At 43.0% G+C, this 19,172-nt stretch overlaps 1 protein-coding gene across 1 annotated transcript; it reads right to left on the bottom strand.

Annotated features, from left to right (window-relative positions):
• Window positions 1-10,952: 10,952 nt before the first annotated feature.
• ankrd40 (ankyrin repeat domain 40) lies at window positions 10,953-17,779 on the bottom strand. The gene is made up of 5 exons (XM_084071557.1): window positions 17,222-17,779; window positions 15,714-15,862; window positions 14,790-15,434; window positions 14,095-14,276; window positions 10,953-13,770 (listed from the first exon to the last, which is right to left on the bottom strand). The coding sequence occupies exons 1-5, from the start codon at window positions 17,353-17,355 to the stop codon at window positions 13,627-13,629; spliced, it is 1,254 nt and encodes a 417-aa protein (XP_083927683.1). The 5' UTR covers window positions 17,356-17,779; the 3' UTR covers window positions 10,953-13,626.
• Between the last annotated feature and the right edge of the window lie 1,393 nt (window positions 17,780-19,172).

Here is a 19,172-nt window from a genome sequence, read left to right as displayed (position 1 = left end):
TATTGACACATATTAGCCCATGGACCCCCATTTGACAAGATATGCCAGGGACTCAACCATTTTAATTTCTTGGGGGTCCCGGTCCCCCAATCTACACTGTAGTATCATCATCTGTGTTAATTTAACTCTTAACGGGTCCATTTGGTTCCATTTGTACACTCTCAGAGTTACAGACACATATGGATGGGGACCCCCTGGAGTGGGGACCCCCTGGAACCCCCTCAAGGACCCCTGGGGGTCCCCAGACCCCACTTTGAAAACCACTGGTCTATACAGCTCACCAGGGGAGAAAATGGGCGGATAGCCTAAAAGAAAAGAAAACCCTTATGCTACTTATCCCAGTCTTTAATTCTCATAATACTTCAGGGTTACAACTGTAGGCCTATACCATTTCAACTTGTGACATGGAATATGAGATGGGATTAATAGTAGGCTTAAAGTAGCCTACTATTTCCTTTAAGGGACTGTATAGGCTGTCAGATCATTAAACTTCAGTATTTTAGACTGCATTTCTTTTATTCATCTGAAGTGTCATTCTCCAGAAGATGGCACCAAACTCAGTGTGCTGATGTTGTCCTTGTCTTTTGTATTGTCATGATAACCTGGGCTGCAAGACAATGAATTCTCCCCTATAGTGTGATAATAAAGATAACCTTGAACCTTATAAGCGCTGTCTGTCACCAATGTTGATTATGCTCTGAACTTAATTCTGCACTGGATGTCTGCCCTAATCTTTCCTCCATTGTTTTCAGTATTGAATTTGCAGTAGAGTCAAAGACTCTGGACAATGATGGACAAAGTAGGCTACTCAACTCCGTACTTGAATCAAATATACTCCTGGTCAAATATTACTCAACTACAAATGGAAGTTGCTCTGTGAAATTTGTACTTGAGTTAAAGTAGGCTACTGGTAAACCATCCCAGTCGCGTGAATTCACATTATCATGTGTGTCTGCAGAAGACACAAGATAATGTGAATTCTAGCGACCGGGATGGTTTACCAGGCTAGGCTACTGAAGTGCTTGCTTTGAAAAATACTTAAGTATTCAAAAGAACACATTACAAAGTACATTTTCTTTTTAATATCAATGCTATGTCCACCACTGGTCCTGGATATCTAGGACTTTGATTGGTTAAAAATGAAAACTTGGATATTACCAACAGACACCCAACCATCATTGATGGCAGCAACACCAATGATGCCAATTTCAAACACTGAAAGACATGAGACATCAGTGTGTGGACTAGAGGTGCACAGTTGATCAAAATAATTGATTTAATCGATCATAAAAAAGTAGCGATAGTTGATCATTTAATAAAATAATCAATTAATAGGCCTAACTAATCCATATTTTCAGCATGTTATTACAGGCAGACATTTTCTAAAACATTATTTTTTTATAGTGAAAATAGCCGATCTACATGCTCACTATTGCACAACACTGTTGTGCGACAAAGTATGAAATAACGCATATATTTCATATAGCATACAATATACAAGATTAAAAAAATATGTATTAAATCACGCCTCGAAAAAGTGATCAATAGAATAGAATAATCATAAGAACATAATCAATAGTTGCAGCCTTAGTGTGGACATGGCATTTTGAAGGTTACTCAAAATGTCCTTGACAAAGCTGTCAGGCTGTCCTAAGTGGATACTGTAAGACAAAATGCTGTCACAACTCCCACATGCAAGAGGCCATGAGTGGTCCGAACAGCTTGATGTCTTGTTGTGAGAAGCTGCTCTAATTCCACAATAAGCCAATTCCAGGAAGTGTGGAAAGAGAGGACACAAAACAAAATAAATGACATGTGGTTCCCTGACACTTTCAGATAAAGCAGCGTGCGTGCGTGTGAGAGAAGGCTACATGAGAGACGGTAGAGTGGTTGGTGGGTGTGGGGCTGGGAGAAGAAAGACAAGAGAGAGGGATACAACCACCTTAAGGACTACAAATCGTTGTGTATATCCCTGCACTGTTTACACCAAATGACCTCGGTACATAGAATGGTCAAATAAATGGTAAATGGTGCATTTATATAGCGCCTTACAATGATTGTGCATTACATTCACCCATTCACACACACATGGCAGAGGAAACCATGCAAGGCACCAACCTGCTCATCGGGAGCAATTAGGGGTTTAGCATCTTGCTCAAAGACACTTCGACACTAACTCTGGGGGAACCCAGGATCAAACTCTACCTCCTGAGCCACTGCCGCCCCCGAAATGATGCACATATGAACAGACCAACCACCTTTAATTAAATTTGAATAAATTGCTGCTATTTGTCGAAGGTTTTATACCAAGTGAATGCAAAACATTGAAATGCTGCTGTCAACTTTCAAACATGTATACCAAGCTAACCTTTCCTATATGGGTGTAACTATTTCTGACAGAAAATGCACAATATTTTTTATAGTTTCGTAAGATCCCTCAAAGTTGCAATGTAACACAGCTCTGTTTACACTTTTATGTTATTCCCATTTATATTCAGTATTTATTTGTACATAGATTGTTTTGTTTTGATTGTTTTGTTTCACTTTTGCTTTGGCAATGTAAACGTATGTTTTCTCATGCCAATAAAGCTCCTTTGAATCAAAAAATTTAATTGAGAGAGAGAGAGAGAGTGTGTTTTAAATGTGTTCTTCCACAATCTGTGCTTCCCAAGCCGCTCCCCTGCTGTGCCCAAAGAGGCCCAATGCACTCCAGCCCTACCCCCTGCTGCTGCTGTGACGCGAACACGCACGCGCACGCACACACGCACGCACACACGCACGCACACGCACACGCACACATACACATACACAGAGCAGAGAAGTAAGTTTCATACATGTTGACAAAGAGCGCAAAAGCATCCACATGTGAACATGCACACACATGCATGCCATGCACACACACTTTCAATAAACAAAATGTAAAAAAAACAACCATACATTCAGCTAAATACAGTAGCCTATCCTATACAGACTCGCACAGACAAACTGTAGCGTACTAAACGTTTGATCCTTGGGCACATTAGCCCGATATACTGTATACGGCGGTTTTCCCACGCCAAACATATCTGCTCTACAAGCTCACGATAGCATTGTGAGCTAGTAGATCGGCTATTTTCGGCACAGGACACCATCATAGGACATAATATAAATTAGGCAATAGACGGCCATCCTTCCTTCCGTGCAGACACTGACGTCCGCCAGTGCATGCGAGCTCAAGAATGCACGCAAATCAACAAGCGCATTTGTGCTGCAATCTCAACAGTGAGAAGACTTTTTATTTTATTATTTTTTTTACTTAAGTTAAAGTAGCAATTCCACAGCGTAGAAATACTCTACAGTCTACAATACTAATAAGTCCTGTATTCAAAATGCTCAAGTGGTTAATGTATGTATGTATCAATGTTTTGCATTAAGAATCTAAATCCAGGAAGTAACTTGCAGCTAAAGTTTTCAAATAATGGTAGTGGGTTTCAAATAATGGTAGTGGGAGTACTCGAGTAAATGTACTTAGTTACTTTCCACCACTGAATCTCTATGTGTCCTGCCTCCCTCAAGCCCCTCCACCCCCTAACCTTCACCCTTCAAGACCTTGCATTCCCAGCATAGCCGACAGACACTGGAGGGGCTGCAGGGCATGTCAAATATTGAATAAAGCCACAAGGACGACCCCCTGCGGTGCCCTTGCATGGTCTATCTGCCTTTAGCACATGTATTGTGTCTGCAGACCGACCTTGACTTTGACCTTCATGGTGCGCCCCTTGGCATCTTTCTGAGTCTGGTCTCAAAACAAGCATGATGTCTCACTTATTGTTGTTCGGTTTCCCTTGCGGCGCAGTGTGGTGGTATGCTGTTAAAAAATGTCAATAATACGGTTCAATGTCTCCCAGTATTTATTTTGGAACAGGACCAGGCATTCTTACTGTCTACAGTTTGTATCAGGAGAAACACAATAAACAGTTGATTAAAAAGTGCAGACTATCTTAGACCTCTGTGTTAATTACAAAGCATGAGTCTATGACAAATGCCCAAATCAGTGGATATAGGGGACAAGCCATCTAGAAGAGGGTATGTCTGTCCTTCTGTTTGTCCATGAGTCTGTGTATCTGTCCACACTCCACAGCTAATCTCGCAAACCGCAGGAAATCCCAAATATCTTTGACAGTGACAGCCACAGCCACAACGACTATGATCTGGTACCATCCAAATTTAGAGCAATACAATACAAGGAATATAATGTAATTCAAAGAAATATTTGGATAAAGATAAAAATGGATAAAGACTTGTCCAGGGGTAGTAGGTTTAGTTGGCTTAGATTTGTTGGGCCTTCCTCTGGCTGTTGACCCCAGAAGAAATGCTTCATAGGCTTAGAGAGAGGGCTGGATGGCGCTGACACGAAGGGGCCACAACCTAATCTGTCTCACAGGTCCTAATCAATGTCACAAGGTTTATTTAATGTGGTACACCCAAAAGGAACCGTGTTACTTTGCACATGAACCTAACCCCTCCAGAAATTCTGCCGAGCAGAGCTCTGCATGGTCATCTCATTCTGTAAGTGGGATTTCCCTTCATAGAAACGGGTATCACTGAGGGAAATGACGTTCTCTGGTGATGACCGAGGGATTTTCTTTGCAAGGATTTGATGAGATGGTGTTAACGTGCTACATTGTGGGAAACATCCATTTATGTGAAGGTAAATAGGGCTGCTACAGTACATACTAAGTGTTTCCATCATTCGATGGGGCGGCAGTGGCTCAGGGGTAGATTGGCCGGATGGCAACCGTGAGGTTCCCAGTTCGATCCCGGACTCCCCCAGAGTGTCGAAATAGGCTGCACTAGCCTTCCTGATTTCGTGTATAGAGGGGCGGGTTTAAAATCAGCGCGGAGAGAACGCGCCTGATCCCATTGGTTCACCGATCTGTCCGTCAGCCCCCGCCCCGTCAACACAACATTACGAGCGACGCCCACTGCACTCTGGTTGGTTGGGGAAATTAAACACTTCCTATACCAGGTACACCGACGCGCTGGCCCAGGCTTTTATTTTTTAGCAAAACTAAACAATAAAGCCTGGAGATCGAGGCTAGTGTCGAAGTGTCCTTGAGCAAGACGCTGAACCCCAAATTGCTCCCGATGAGCAGATTGGTGCCTTGCATGGTTTCCTTCACCATCGTTGTATGAATGTGTGTGTGAATGGGTGAATGTAATGCACAGTCTATGTAAAGCGATTTGGATAAAAGCGCTATATAAATGCACCATTTACCATTCTATCATCCTCACAAGGTTTCACAAAGCCAGAGAATCTTTCAATGACATCTTCTCGGACATCCCTAGAGCTGCCGGTTGATTTTGCGAAGGCTTCTGGCACACACCATACCTTAGTCCTTTAGCAGCTTTTAAAAGAAAACACTCAAAGGAGGATAATTAATAACTTGACCTGTGGCTTAAGCCTTATATTATAAGCGGTCAGAAAAGTCCAATTGCCTCACAAAAAGAACATCTTCACACAGGCATATAAACAGTAGGGTTTACATTGAAGTACAGTAAGTAGCTCTGTTATATTGGTTTTGTGCGTGATCCCTCAGAGATGTGCGCGAATCGCACCGAAAGGCCACAGTCCAAGCATATTGACAGCAGTGCGTACCTGTGAGTAATGTCGCCCTGTGCCTCCATTTCTAAAATGCTCTTAGGGGTCCTTGACCGTGCAGGTTCCACGGTCTCTCTCACCTCATGTTCCGAGGCTCGCGGGAGCCGGTGCGGCTGGTTCACAACAATGAAGGTGTTATGACTGTTCATACTAAGCTTATTATGAGCGTCTGACACCATAACAAAGGGGAGAGACGCGTCCAGCCACAGTAGGGCACTAAGCTGATTCCTAGACCCTGGCCAGAAAGAGAGAGGGGCTAGACACATGGCGAGACATGCTGGACGAGACATGCACCTTCACACACGCACGCACACACATGCACGCACGCACCCACCCACGCACGCACGCACGCACGCACGCACGCACTGTGTCGCAATGCAACGCATTGTGAGCTTGTTTTGGGTGTGTGACAGTGGCATACAAGTACCTGTAAGTATAAATGAAGTCGATTGTTTTAAAGAAAGAAAAAAAAGAAAATACTTTCTTGCCCCCATAATGTCTATTTCTCAAATTATTACTATTACATCATTTATTTCCCCATAAATTGGCCCTTGGAAGAATAGAGCACGTACACGCATGCACGCACGCGCGCGCACACACACACACACACACACACACACACACACACACACACACACACACACACACACACACACACACACACACACGCAATAAAACACAGACAAGCAGACATACAGTCCTACATAATCACTCCCCTTGGTTGGTATTATGTAATATTTGTTACCTCTACTGACGTAGGACAGCTCTTTCAGAACATCTGCAGAAAGGGAACAAAACTTCTTGTACCCTCTTGACTTATATGCCTCGGTAATACATTTCAAAACAGAGCATACAAGAAACTCCGGCATGCTGCGCAGATACAGGTCAATGAACGAGTGAATGGATGGGGCTGGAGTCACAACAAGCACAGCTGGATCGCTATAAAGCAGTGTTTCTCAACCTTTTTTGGGCAGGTGCCCCCTATCCAGGTTCCTTATCGCCCCCACACCCAATTAAAATGTAAGCTTTCTTTTGATTGTGTATTGTATTTCTTACATATTTTAGAAAACATCTCATCAATTTCCAATTATCAGATTGTACATTAAACTGGACTGTTAGTATGTGATTATTATGTCATTATTAGCCTACTTCCCAGGGAGAAAAAGAAAGCCTGTTACGATTATAAGTAGAATTGCATATGTATAGTAAGGCCCTGTCACACCAGTCCCATCTCACAGCACTGAATGGTCACAGTTCCTGTCATGGTACTGTGACGCCCTCCCACTCTGTCTACCAGTGCTAGTCTGGTGAATGCCTGGTAGGTGGAGCTGGGAGGCCATCAGCTCTGATCTGGAGCACCTGAGCCTATTGCTCTGAGGGCTTTAAAAGCAGTCCTCTTTCTGTCAGATTCTCTTAGCTCCTCTCTCCTCAGTTTGTTTGTTAACATACCTTGGTTTACACCTTACAACATTCACACTGTACATACACTCGCACCCATACACTGCCTTCACACTGATGCTCATTCATATTTACTGATGTGTTATGTTTGTTGTTTAGTTAGTTTATATTTAAATAAAGACATGTTATACACTTTTAACTGTGCCTGTGTCTCCCTTTTGTTGCAACCTTGAGTCAGGTCGTAACAAATGGGGGCTCGTCCAACTTGGTAGGACAAATTGTATCTCTATCCCTAGAACACTTTAAAACTGGTTGTTAGCACTTTGGTCATCTTCATTTAATGGACTTTGGGCCCTTCAGGGGCAGTGTACTCCAGTGGTGAGTACTGGTGCTGAGTACTAGTGCTACCTGTAAGTGCTAAATTGATGGGAGATACAGGTGCAGGTTAGACATTTTCAGTATGTAACTTTGGTTAAGTTAAACATTGTCTGGTTTGGCTATTGGTTGAGTTTGTTCTATTTTTGAGAAAATTAGTTTTCTAGTTTGGTGAGGAGAGAGGAGCTTTGTGATTGGTGCTTGTCTCCCTGGTGGTACAAGGAAGTGTGGAGCTATTCCCCTGATAGGTTTAAGAAATGTGTCCTTGATAGGGGGACTCGCATTTGTTTATTATTTTGGTAAAATGTTTTTTTATTTTTGTGTGTCTTCCGTGCGGCCCTGGGGGCACATCCATGGCTTTGAGAGGGTCGCCATTTCATGGTTGTCCAATCTACCCATCGGGCTCAAGTGCATAAATACCTCCCGCCAGTAGGACACATGAAGACTAGGGTGAGTTAGCCAGGTGGGGGAAAACTCTGTCTCTGTCATTGAGTCTGTATCCTTGTATGTACCGGGGAGGGAGCAAGGGTGGTCTTCCTAGTAACCTTGATCGTGGTTGCTACGGTAGCAGTATGGGGGGAAGGTTTGCTTCTGGTGAAATAAAAAGCATAACTTTGCTTGTTTTTATTGGTTTTGGTGCATTAGCTCAAGTAGTTATGTTGCGTTGGACAGGTAAATCATTTTGTTCTGAAATTATTGTTGGTGTGGAGGACATGTAGGGCTCTCAGGAGTTGAGGGTTGTGTGAGGGAGTATATCATAGATGTCAATTGGAAAAACACTTGATACATTGTACCGAGGTGCAGTACATTTGGACTCGCATTTGGATTTCAGTTTCGTTTGAAGTCATTTGGGTTTGGTGCTTAGGTGTGGTGTCTGTATCCTTAGTCTTGAGAGCAAGGAGGACACCGGTAATGCCTGAGGTCCGGTATAGCGTCATAGTTGACGTTTTGGTGAGGTCCTTGTTCTGATTGTGTGGTCATTGTGTTGGTTTCTCTGAAGTTTGCATGGGATTTGCCCTGTGCACTCTCAGAGATAAATTGTCAGTTCTCCCTCACCTTGTCCTTAGATTGTCCTTTCACAGTACATTTCAGATCTAACCTGTTAAATCTGTTGTTCTACCCATGCTAGCTGGGTCAATCCTGTTCTCTTAAAGCGCTTCTCGGCTCTGTCAGTTGCTGAGATTGTGGTTGAGCTGGATAGGGAGTCGGCAGCATTTTCTTAATTGAGCTAATGGTACATTTTGGTTTGATCAAGATGGCTTCAATGACCCTAGGGTCCCTGTTTTATGGAGAGCTAGTGGCACACTGGGTTATGTGCGCTACTATGTTCTCTTGGTTATGTGTAAAATGAATCATGGTAGTGTCAATAATTGTCTGTATATACTTCAGAGGCAGTTTGATCAGTGTATAAAATTTTGTCTGTGTTAAAGCTGGCCCGGTGAGCCTAAGTGCGGAATTCAGGTTTGGGAACGTGACAAATGGTCCAAACTGTGCTTTTCTGTTTGCATGCGTTGTGGGTTATGTCACTTGTCCGTTGTGTGTTGCCTTGGTTTAAAAGGAGCTCACTCGTTGGTAAGGTGCCTCCTTTGGTTGTGTCCTGTTGAGGGCAAGGAGGACTTGTGCGTCCCCTGACTAAAAGTCTAACATAATGGCTTGGATGAGGGGATAAGTTCATTTGGTTGTTCCATAGTTTGTTAAAGTCATGTTTATTCTACAATTCATTTGGGTTCCTGCAGACCGGTCGTAATTCCGCACAAATAATGGCTTGTATATTTGAAAACAAATCTTTGAATCTGGGTTTGCCTACAACTGAGACAGTCTGTAGTGCTTGGCTTGTATGGTCCCTCGTTGGCATGGGAGTTGGCCTGTGTGTGGGGATCATTGGTGAAATTGTACACAGACTGCCTGGACATTTGACACTTGAGATGGACAATGTGGTGACAGACATTGTTGAATACACTATTCCATTGATTAACAATAATTTATTTTGTCTTGTGCCCTGTATTGCCCTGGTTCTTTAGCTCCTCCTCTTAATTTGCTTCCAGGTACCAGTTGCTGAGGTGTGGAGGGAAAGTGGCAGGTTATAACAGGCCATAGATAAATGAAAGTTACTGTTTTTTGGAGGTTTTGTTTGTTTGGGTTAAATTGAGTTTTGAAGTTTGGGAGTTGGTCACTTGTTTCGGTGTTCCTGTTGGGACACCGTTTTTATGGAGGGGGGTGTGACGCCCTCCCACTCTGTCTACCAGTGCTAGTCTGGTGAATGCCTGGTAGGTGGAGCTGGGAGGCCATCAGCTCTGATCTGGAGCACCTGAGCCTATTGCTCTGAGGGCTTTAAAACCAGTCCTCTTTCTGTCAGATTCTCTCATCTCCTCTCTCCTCAGTTTGTTTGTTAACATACCTTGGTTTACACCTTACAACATTCACACTGCACATACACTCGCACCCATACACTGCCTTCACACTGATGCTCATTCATATTTACTGATGTGTTATGTTTGTTGTTTAGTTAGTTTATATTTAAATAAAGACATTTTATACACTTTTAACTGTGCCTGTGTCTCCCTTTTGTTGCAACCTTGAGTCAGGTCGTAACAGTACCATGGTACCATGTTACCATGCCCAGTTACAGGGATGTCAGGCCCTGTGACAAGGCCTGACATCCCTGTCACACAATGCTGTGAGGGGCCTGATGTTACAGGGATGGCTTGATGCGTGGCTACCCTGTGAATCTCAGAAGTCAAATTGATGACATCAATCAATGTGTCAGTATCATGTCAATATCATGGTCAGTATCATGGTCAGTTATCGTGTGTGTGTGCATTCTACAGAGGCAGTCTATCCTCAACATTCCTTTATCAATTTGAATAGGTTTTAAAATTCATATCCGGCTACTCTTTTTACATACACTTTCATACACTTTTGTTCTCCAGAACTGGTTCTGACAGTGCACATTTCTGCAACACCCAACTGCTCTTGGCAGTCTGTCAAGTTTGTCTGACTATCACAGGCCTTGTATGAACTTGACTAAATCGACATGAAAAAGTACATAGTCCTCTGACTTTGAGTAGCCGTCATCACATTAGACAATCACATACTGTGATGTTCCTCAATTTGAAAAATATATATACAGTTTATATACTGGCAATGGGTGTTAGAAGACTTTCCCCCTTGTATCAAATTAACTAAACCAATAGTTCTCAAACTTTTTTTTTTTTTTTCAAAGACCCCCATAACTCTGAGTCACAAACGTGTAAGGGTCCATTTTTAACCCCTAAAGGAACCCTGAGGGTCCCAGTTTGAGAACCACTGAACTAACCTCGTCTATGGCTCAGTCTGTCAACATAAGCTTTTCTACTCCCTCTAGTGGCCACAGCTGAATTCCATTTTACAGTGATTTTTGCTCTCCTTTCCCAGTGTGGTTCAGATTTTATCAATTTATGAATCACACCTACACCTGTCACCGCAACTACAGTCTGATATCTGCAGTACGACCCTTCATAAGACACAAGGCTAATGTTAGGAAAAAACAGGGGATTGATCAAGTAATTCACCATGCTTTATCAAAGAGCAAATACAGGTGTGCAGAACCAAAACCACAGGTTTAACAGTGCCTAAGGCACACAGGACATATATAAAAATATCAGACTCTGAATGCATAGGTTAAGTCAAACTGTATTCTTCTCCTTCTAAAACAATTAACAACCCAACAAATGCAGTTAGTCATCTCCTTTTCACAGATTCTATAAAACCCCAAATCAAACCGTACGTGGCGTTTCCCAGTTGGCATGGGCACAACATGACCAGACGCAACATTGTCATTCCTCATCCATGCGTCTCTTCCACCTGTGGCACAACTTCACGCGATAAAGCATTGAACATGTTTGTGAACACAACATAAACATTCTCGATCTGCTTCAGCTGCTCTCATCACAGCACACTTTCTGTTGACACGTTCTTTTATCCCACCATGCACTTTGCTGCAAGCGTCCTTGAACCCTCAAGCCGGATTTATACTTAGTTGACGGCCGGTGTTGCCCACCGAAAACAGCTGCGCTCCCAAGCATTGTGAGCTTGTAGATCTGCTATTTTCTGTGCGCCCCACATCGCGCACAACAAAGTATATCAAGCCCTTCACTGGTATGGTAGTTTTTTTTTGACACAAACTCAACAGGCCTAGCTTGTTAAAAAAATACAAATTAATAAAAATATATCAGAAAACATACGAATACAGTAATAGCTTAAGGTATACATCTGAATAGTAAACAATTACCCCTTGGTTAGTAACTATTGATTGTAAAACGTGTAGTGGCCACTTACTGAACCGCTCAACCTAACCGAGGCAGCGCTGCGAATTAAATGAACAATATTAAAAAGGTCCTCCTCGTCGGTCAACCGCGTTGACACGAAAGCAGCATAAAAAGCTCCCCGTTCCTTACAGTGCGACTGCTCTCTGACCCGATATGCACCAGGTACAGTTATAGGTGTGAATCCTTAAGGTGTCAGTTGTCTGTGCATTCTCCGTTCCCAAAGTCCATCACTAATGATTCCAATAAAGCTCCTTCCCCAAAATTAGCGAATAGAATAAACAGTGAATAAACACTAAGCAAATAAACAAATTACAAGTTTCCCTTCAACAAATTAACCATCATTACTAGATTAGATTTCACAACCAAAATTAAGGATTATAGAATATATTAACAATTTCTGTTGCTTTGAGGGGAAAATAAAATCTATATAAAGTATTCTCATCACAATGTAGACTAAATTTAGACAGACATGACATACACAAAAGAGCCAACATTTCAGGAACCTCCCAAACATGTAGTATAGTCCTTTGCTACGGTTTTCAATTCAGATGAAAACGAAGTCTATATAACTTCAGAACAAAGTGTAGGCAGCCCCCCCCCCCCCCATTCTAAACCACTGATAGTCTATTCTGAACAATCTATTCTTTGATGACTAGATTAGTATTTGGTTTGAATTCTAATCACAGTTAAATGATAGTAACAGACAATTTTCAGATGGAAGGCTAAACTTAAAAACACCGGCTTTATGTGGAGCCCCATGTGCCTTAATGTGCTGAGAATCGAGCCTAGTCACCCCAAAGTGCACTGAAGGGTCTAACTGTTAATTAGCACTAAATGTGTAACATTTTCACATAAAAAAAAACTATATTCACAGTTGAGAGTCATATCATTAGTGTTACGCAGAAAGATCGCTTGTGCGTGCGGGCTAAGCAGGAACAGTGACACGCTGTAAAAATGTGAGGATTGATCATTGCACATTTATCTCCACTAGAAAAAGAAATTCCATTTTGCCAATTAAACCTTGGCCAGTAAGAGGCAAAAAAATAAGAGCAAAGAACTATGCCCACAGAGCCATCTTAAATATTACTCTTCTTGAGTCAATTGTATCAGTAGACACCAAAATATCTATATGTTGTCCATCTTAACGTGGATACGTATATATATATAAGCGTAAATGTGTTCTCTGCAAACAGGACAAACATAGGTCCTAAGAGTCTTCTTCCTAAACCCCTTTTGTCCTATTAGTTATAATGGACGGATAATGAAGAACCTTTGCAGAAAATACTTATGCCTATGGCTTATGCCTACAGCATGTATGTGTATGGGAGACAAAACACCTGATAACGTCCTCAGTGCAAGTCCACTGTGCTGCAACGTACAGTAGTACTATGCTCTGGACTCATAACGATCTCATCAGGCAGCGGCATAATGCAAAGTCCTCCTGTCGTCCACTTATCTGACGTCGCTGTCCATGACCATAGTCCATGGCTAGCATAGGGGTGAGTCCACATAGGGCTACTACTGCCGAGGCCCATTCTGGTCCAGAAGTCAAGGAAGACAAGCATCTGCTGTTCCGCTGCAGCCTCGGCACAAAGTGCATCGATAGGAGAGAAAGAGCGGATGGAGGGAGCGAGGGAGGGAGAGAGAGAGAGGCCCAAATATTTCAGCACATAACTGAGGTCACCATGCATGAGTAAGCACTTAGCGCTGGTTGGGTACACAGGAGCAGCGTGATGGCCAGAGGAGGACAATAGCTACACGATCTGGAGAAGCAAGTCCAGATGAACCGGAACAGAACGCGAGTGAATTGTGATAACATTTGACGACAAAGGGGAAGCACTGGTAATGGCGCGAGCTAAGGACGTCTGTTTTCATGAGGGAAACTGGGGCTCCATGGCGGCCCTACTAGTAGGTGAGGCGGGAGGCCTTCATGTTGAAGCACGGTCTGTCGGTGAGGCCCCCACCAGCAGAGAAGAGGGACAGGCCCTCTGCCTTCTCCAGCACCACCTCCAGCTCCTGGAAGTCTTGCAGTCGTGCCACATCCTTGTCCTAGGAAAGAAGAACAAATTCAAATCAACAATGCTCGTATATGCTTTGACATGAAAAAGCCAGAGGACAATATTAAAGCTAAGCTGCAAGCCTTCATTTCTGCAGGTTCAAACTCCAGCAAAGATGGCGGAGCATCTAGTGTTGCGTCTCTGTAGCTTTAGTTTTATGTGCTACCAAACTCAAAATGCATAAGAACAACATTCATTTAAATAAATCCCAGATTTGACAAATGTTGACACCAAAACACATGTAGAATATGTTGTATGTGTGCTTGAGCTGCACCTATATATATGGATGTACAACAATGAGGCCCATTTCCTTTACCTTTCTTAGCATGGTATTGGGCAATTTGCGGATCTTTTCCACATGTTCAGCACCGATGTCCAACTCGCGGCAGCAGACCCTGAGCAGGGAGCGGTAGGTCAGCTCCTGGCGATCCAGTTCTACCTCGATGAAGTCATTCTCCCGCCCATTGGGATTCTGTATGCGCACCTTCAGTACCAGCTCTGGAACAGGAAGGGGAGAGAGTAGAGAGTGGGCGCGTACTTTTAATGGTGGCATGGCATGAAGGAAATAGCCAACAGTCAAATAACTACATTATTTTTTTTATCAGTGACACCCAGGCATTATCACCTCGTTTCTGTGTGTTTACTGTATGTGTTCTAGAGAACACAGACTTGGACTAGACATCATCTGGGATTTGGTTTATTATAATTTCTTAAATTTAAATTAAATGTCAACAGATTCTGTTCTAAAGGTAGTCTTTTCCTGTTCATAAAGTCTGCATTGCAGTAAAGTGATTATAAGAAATGCTCTGAAGTTATTAGACTGTTCTAGCCGAGTGAAATAAACCTGTTTGGTCATCATACCCACCCACATTTCTAAAGATCTTTTCTCAAACGTTCCTTGCACGTGAATGAAAGCACCGTCATCTCCAAAATACTGTCACATTATCGATATTGAGGTATTAGGTACAAAATACAGTGAAATGTGATCTTGTCAATATCGCCCAGTATTACCTTGCACGTTGACGGGGAAAGTGCTGGTGGTGAAGAAGAAAGGCTGGAATGCTGGCATAGGGCCTCCGGCCTGACAGCTCAGTGGCTGAGGGACGGACTGCTGTCTGCTCATAGTAGAATTAGCACTGGCCACCGGGGCTGGGGCTTGGGCCAGGCTCCCACTGCTGCTAGCTGTGCTGGGGCTGGGGGAGGCCAGCGGAGGGGAGCACACAGCTCCGTTGTGGGCCACGGAGTGCGGGTAGTCGGCGTGGTTTACCAGATGGGGCTCTACGGACAGGTCCATGGGAAGGACGCCGTTGAGGGCAGAGTGGTGGAGGTTGGAGGCCGGACTGGGTAACACGCCGTTCTGCTCGGCCACGGGGATGAAAGCCCCCGTCTGGGCGACAGGGCTGGGGCTAGTGACTGGGATGGAGCTGTCAGGGACCAGACTCTGTAGTAGCTGGGGCTCGTGAGTCGGGGAGAGGGAGGACGGGTCGCTGTGCTGGTCGTCGGTGTGATCGCCGGAGCCGTTCTGGGTGAAGTGCTGCTTGATGATATCTGCCTTGTTGCTGTCCATCTTGCTGTACAAGAAGGGTGGGTTGGACAGGTAGTTCGGTATGATTGGCAGCTCGGGCTCCTTGACCTCAGGCATGTCTTCCACCTCAACTGTGACAAATATGATTATAAAATGGAGTATTTATTCAACTGTTGTTTACCACAAAAAAATGTTTCATTCTTTCTCAGTCAAAATAACATTTCATTTTAGAAATAACAATTCATTCTAGAAATAACCAAGCATAAGCTAGAATTTATATTTTTACAGAGAATTATATTATTCATCCCACTTACATGTATCCACTCTGACCAACATGGCGTGTACACTGAAGTCTTAAATAAAGAAATATCCATATATGTATAATGTAAATATAGAAATATCCAGTGTACCTCCTAACAGTCGCTTGATCTCTGGTTTAGAGGTGAGCTGTGCAGCCAGCTCATCTTTAGCTGTGAGGATCTCTTTGTCAGCTCCAGAGTTGAGCAGGTACGACACTATGTGCTTGTGGTTCCTCTTGCATGCCCAGTGCAAGCATGTCCTACGATGGCACCGATGGTGGTGGTGGGGTTTATAGAAAGAGAAGAAGATTTCAATTCAATACATGTACTAATGACTGACTTTGGAGGAAATGCAGATTGACTATGATAGGTTGAGGTTGGCCAACCTACGGCCACGCCTGATTTATACTTTGCTGCAGTGCATGCCAGTGTCACGCACCAAAACTAGAAAATCTACAAGCTCACAACATGTCGTGCGTGACACCCGCATGCAACTAAATATACCTCAGGCCTCAGACTGATACAACAGCAGCGGTTACTGTGTGTAATTTCCTGTACATTTCATAACCATGCTCACTAGAGCTATTCCGCTTTGCTGGGACCACTGTTGTAGTCACTTAAATGCAAGTCCAAGTTGTGTCATAAGTCTCCAGTCCCATGTCCAAATGACCTTACTACCTCAAGTCAACCTTGAGTAGCAAGTGTCCAGCACTGAAGTCCGAGTGAAAATCCAAGTCAACCAATCAATCACCAGTTCATGGCTGGGACATACCATAGGCCTTACACAATAAATTGTGCCCCATTCCAAACTCCAAATTCATTCAAGTAGCAGTGGATCTACAGTGTCGAGGTAAATGGCAGTAATTGTGGTAGTTGTACTATAAGTATTGTGTAATCTACCACACAATACTTATATAATATAATAGTTGACTGTATAATAGTTTTTTTAAATGTACTTTTATCATTTTATTAAAAAGAGCTCCAGCTGAGAATGTCCAAGTTGAAAACAAACTAGGAAAAACTAACTCAGTCAAGTCCAAAGTCATAGATAGTCCATAGATAGTTAGTTATTATCACAGGCTCAGAAGGTAGACACAGACACAAACGTGGCCGGGTCAAGGAGCTAACAACAAGCTTGTTGTTGGGTAAAGGGATACAATAAATCGGTTTTAATCCCTGCAGACACGCTGTGTCACGCACATCAAGCACAGTGACTTCAAATCTCAGTAAACTCACTGAAAAGCTGCAGATGGATCACATCATGGACATGGTTGTACACATGATGAAATCCAGTGTTCATGAATCCATTTGTAACTCCTCGCAGTTACTTATGTAATGAATAAAACGAGCGCTTGACACTTATCACAAATATCACCTGCAAGGAATTTCTTGACAGAAAGTAGCTCATAACATGTCTACGGTGGATTTTTATATAACAAAAACTTTGCAGATAGAAAGAAGATAATCCGAGCTTTCCGTACAGCTGCAACGTTGGCGAGTTTAACGTCGTTTTATACAATCAGATAGGACTTTTCTGTTTGGGTGTATGGGCTGTCAAGGGCAACTCTAGATTCCAGATATTAAAAATAGGATCTAAAGAGTTGCTTGCGCCTACTTACCACCCATTGATTTCGTTCTGTGAATTGACATTTACTCCACTCTCCACCAATGTCCGAACCTCGTCCACATCCCCGATGGCAGACGCCTCTCTCAGCCGCTCCTGCAGCTCCTTGTCCAACGACGTGGTTGACATTTTTAAGTGCAGATTGTTAACTTACACAGACCATAGGAAATGCCAAAGTCTTTCACCTTAAAGTGGATAATCCTAGCTAGTCCACTCGCGTTTTGTTCCCCCTGCCGATGGCAGTGTATTGCAGTGCACTAAAACAAACTACTGTTGTTGACGTGTTGGGTTGCTAGCTTGTGTTAAGCTAATGCCAAGACGCTTCTTCGGCCAGTGCAACTTGTGGATGGTCGGAGGCTTCGGCGTAATGGAGGAGGGAGACAGTTATTTGTTTCTCCCCTGGCAGTTCAAATATATTATTATTATCTCTAACGTCGTGAAATAATCACACCGACAAGCAATCATCCGCCGACGCAAAGTGGATTTAAAACGGAATCAATCAATGGTGTCAGTGCCCTGTCGGTAGACGACCAGAAACACCAGTACCACACCGGGGGACATCTTTGTGTGTGACACGACGTGGGTCGCCGCTGTTGGTTCCCAACCTCGCGTCACCAGGCTGTCCACCTACCAGGGGTCTTCAACGTTTTCAGGCCAAGGACCCCCTAGCTGAGAGAGAGATGAAGCATATTGTATAATATAGTGTTTCAGATAAACTTTTGCTGCTCTTTTTTTCCCTTGACACCTATAACTCTTTGCCAAAAATAGCAGATCTACAAGCTCACAACGCCTCGCAGTGAGCTTGTAGATCTGCTATTTTTGGCTAAAGTTCTCCTCAGAAAAGTGATGCTAGGGTTCAAGTGGTTAATTTAAAAAAAAAATCATATCACACAACGATTTGGCGGACCCCCTTTAGTAACTCTGAGGACCCCCTAGGGGTCCGGGACCCCCTGTTGAAGACCCCTCTATGGGCTGTCCACCTCTGAGGAAAGCCTGGTATTCGTTCCAGGTCCGTGTGATCCGGTTTAGGGGAAAAAAAAGGAAAAAACAAGAATCGTGTTCTGGCGGTGGGTTCCGGTTGGCGGTGCATTGTTTTTATTCCCCACATGATGCGAAGCAATTAGTTTAGTCTCGCTAGCCTAGTCGTGCTACGAGTTAGAATAAAATATGGATATACCAAACGATTATTATATCAAAAGAAATGAAACGATTATACCAAACTAAACACATTATAAACAGAGGGAATCATTTTGGAGGTGCACGGCACCGGAGGTTTCAATCATGGGTTCCGGACGCTTGCTGACGTAAAGTTATTTCCGCTCCGACCGGTTCAGAAACCAGAACACTCCAGAGTTATAATCATATCGGGTTGGTGGTTCCCGTCTGAAGAACCGATTGGTCTTTTGTGAAATTATGTGCAAATTATTAGGCTACTTATCGATCAAGTAGCCTAACTGTAATTCAAATTCATAACACTTGGTTTTCTGTCGTTATTCACCATTAGAAATTTGGCACTTTCATCTTAAGTTGTTCAAAGCCAGAATCACATCACAGTTGCAAAATGTCTCTCTGCTGTAAAAAAAAAATATATATATATATATATAATAATAAATAAATATCTTTATTATGGCTGGGGAGTGGGCACTACATTGATTTCATGACATTATATTATCAAATTAGATTATATCATGGTATGGGACTGGATGGCTATCATCTGGGACTTTGGATATTGCAATATCATGATATGGCATAAGTGTTGAGGTCACCTATTTTATTTTATTTTATTTTTATTTTATCATAACATGTAAAAAAGCCATATACTACCAACATACTTGAGATGATAATCATGCATAACTATACAATAGGCTATTGGCCTCATTGTTCCTTTTAGATAGATAGATAGATAGATAGATAGATAGATAGATAGATAGATAGATAGATAGATA

This window comes from Gymnoscopelus microlampas (genome assembly GCF_963454915.1).
Source record: "Gymnoscopelus microlampas genome assembly, chromosome: 11".
NCBI classification, from domain to species: domain Eukaryota; kingdom Metazoa; phylum Chordata; class Actinopteri; order Myctophiformes; family Myctophidae; genus Gymnoscopelus; species Gymnoscopelus microlampas.
This window is presented reverse-complemented; position numbering and strand designations above follow the sequence as displayed.

What these genes read in the sequence shown, in the direction of transcription:
- ankrd40 (XM_084071557.1), bottom strand. Translation starts at nt 17,355, where the DNA reads ATGTCAACCACGTCGTTGGACAAGGAGCTGCAGGAGCGGCTGAGAGAG. An exon ending in CAGAACGAAATCAATGGGTG is followed by an intron (nt 15,863 to 17,221) that starts GTAAGTAGGCGC and finishes GTGCCATCGTAG; the next exon opens with GACATGCTTGCACTGGGCAT. An exon ending in GATCAAGCGACTGTTAGGAG is followed by an intron (nt 15,435 to 15,713) that starts GTACACTGGATA and finishes TATTTGTCACAG; the next exon opens with TTGAGGTGGAAGACATGCCT.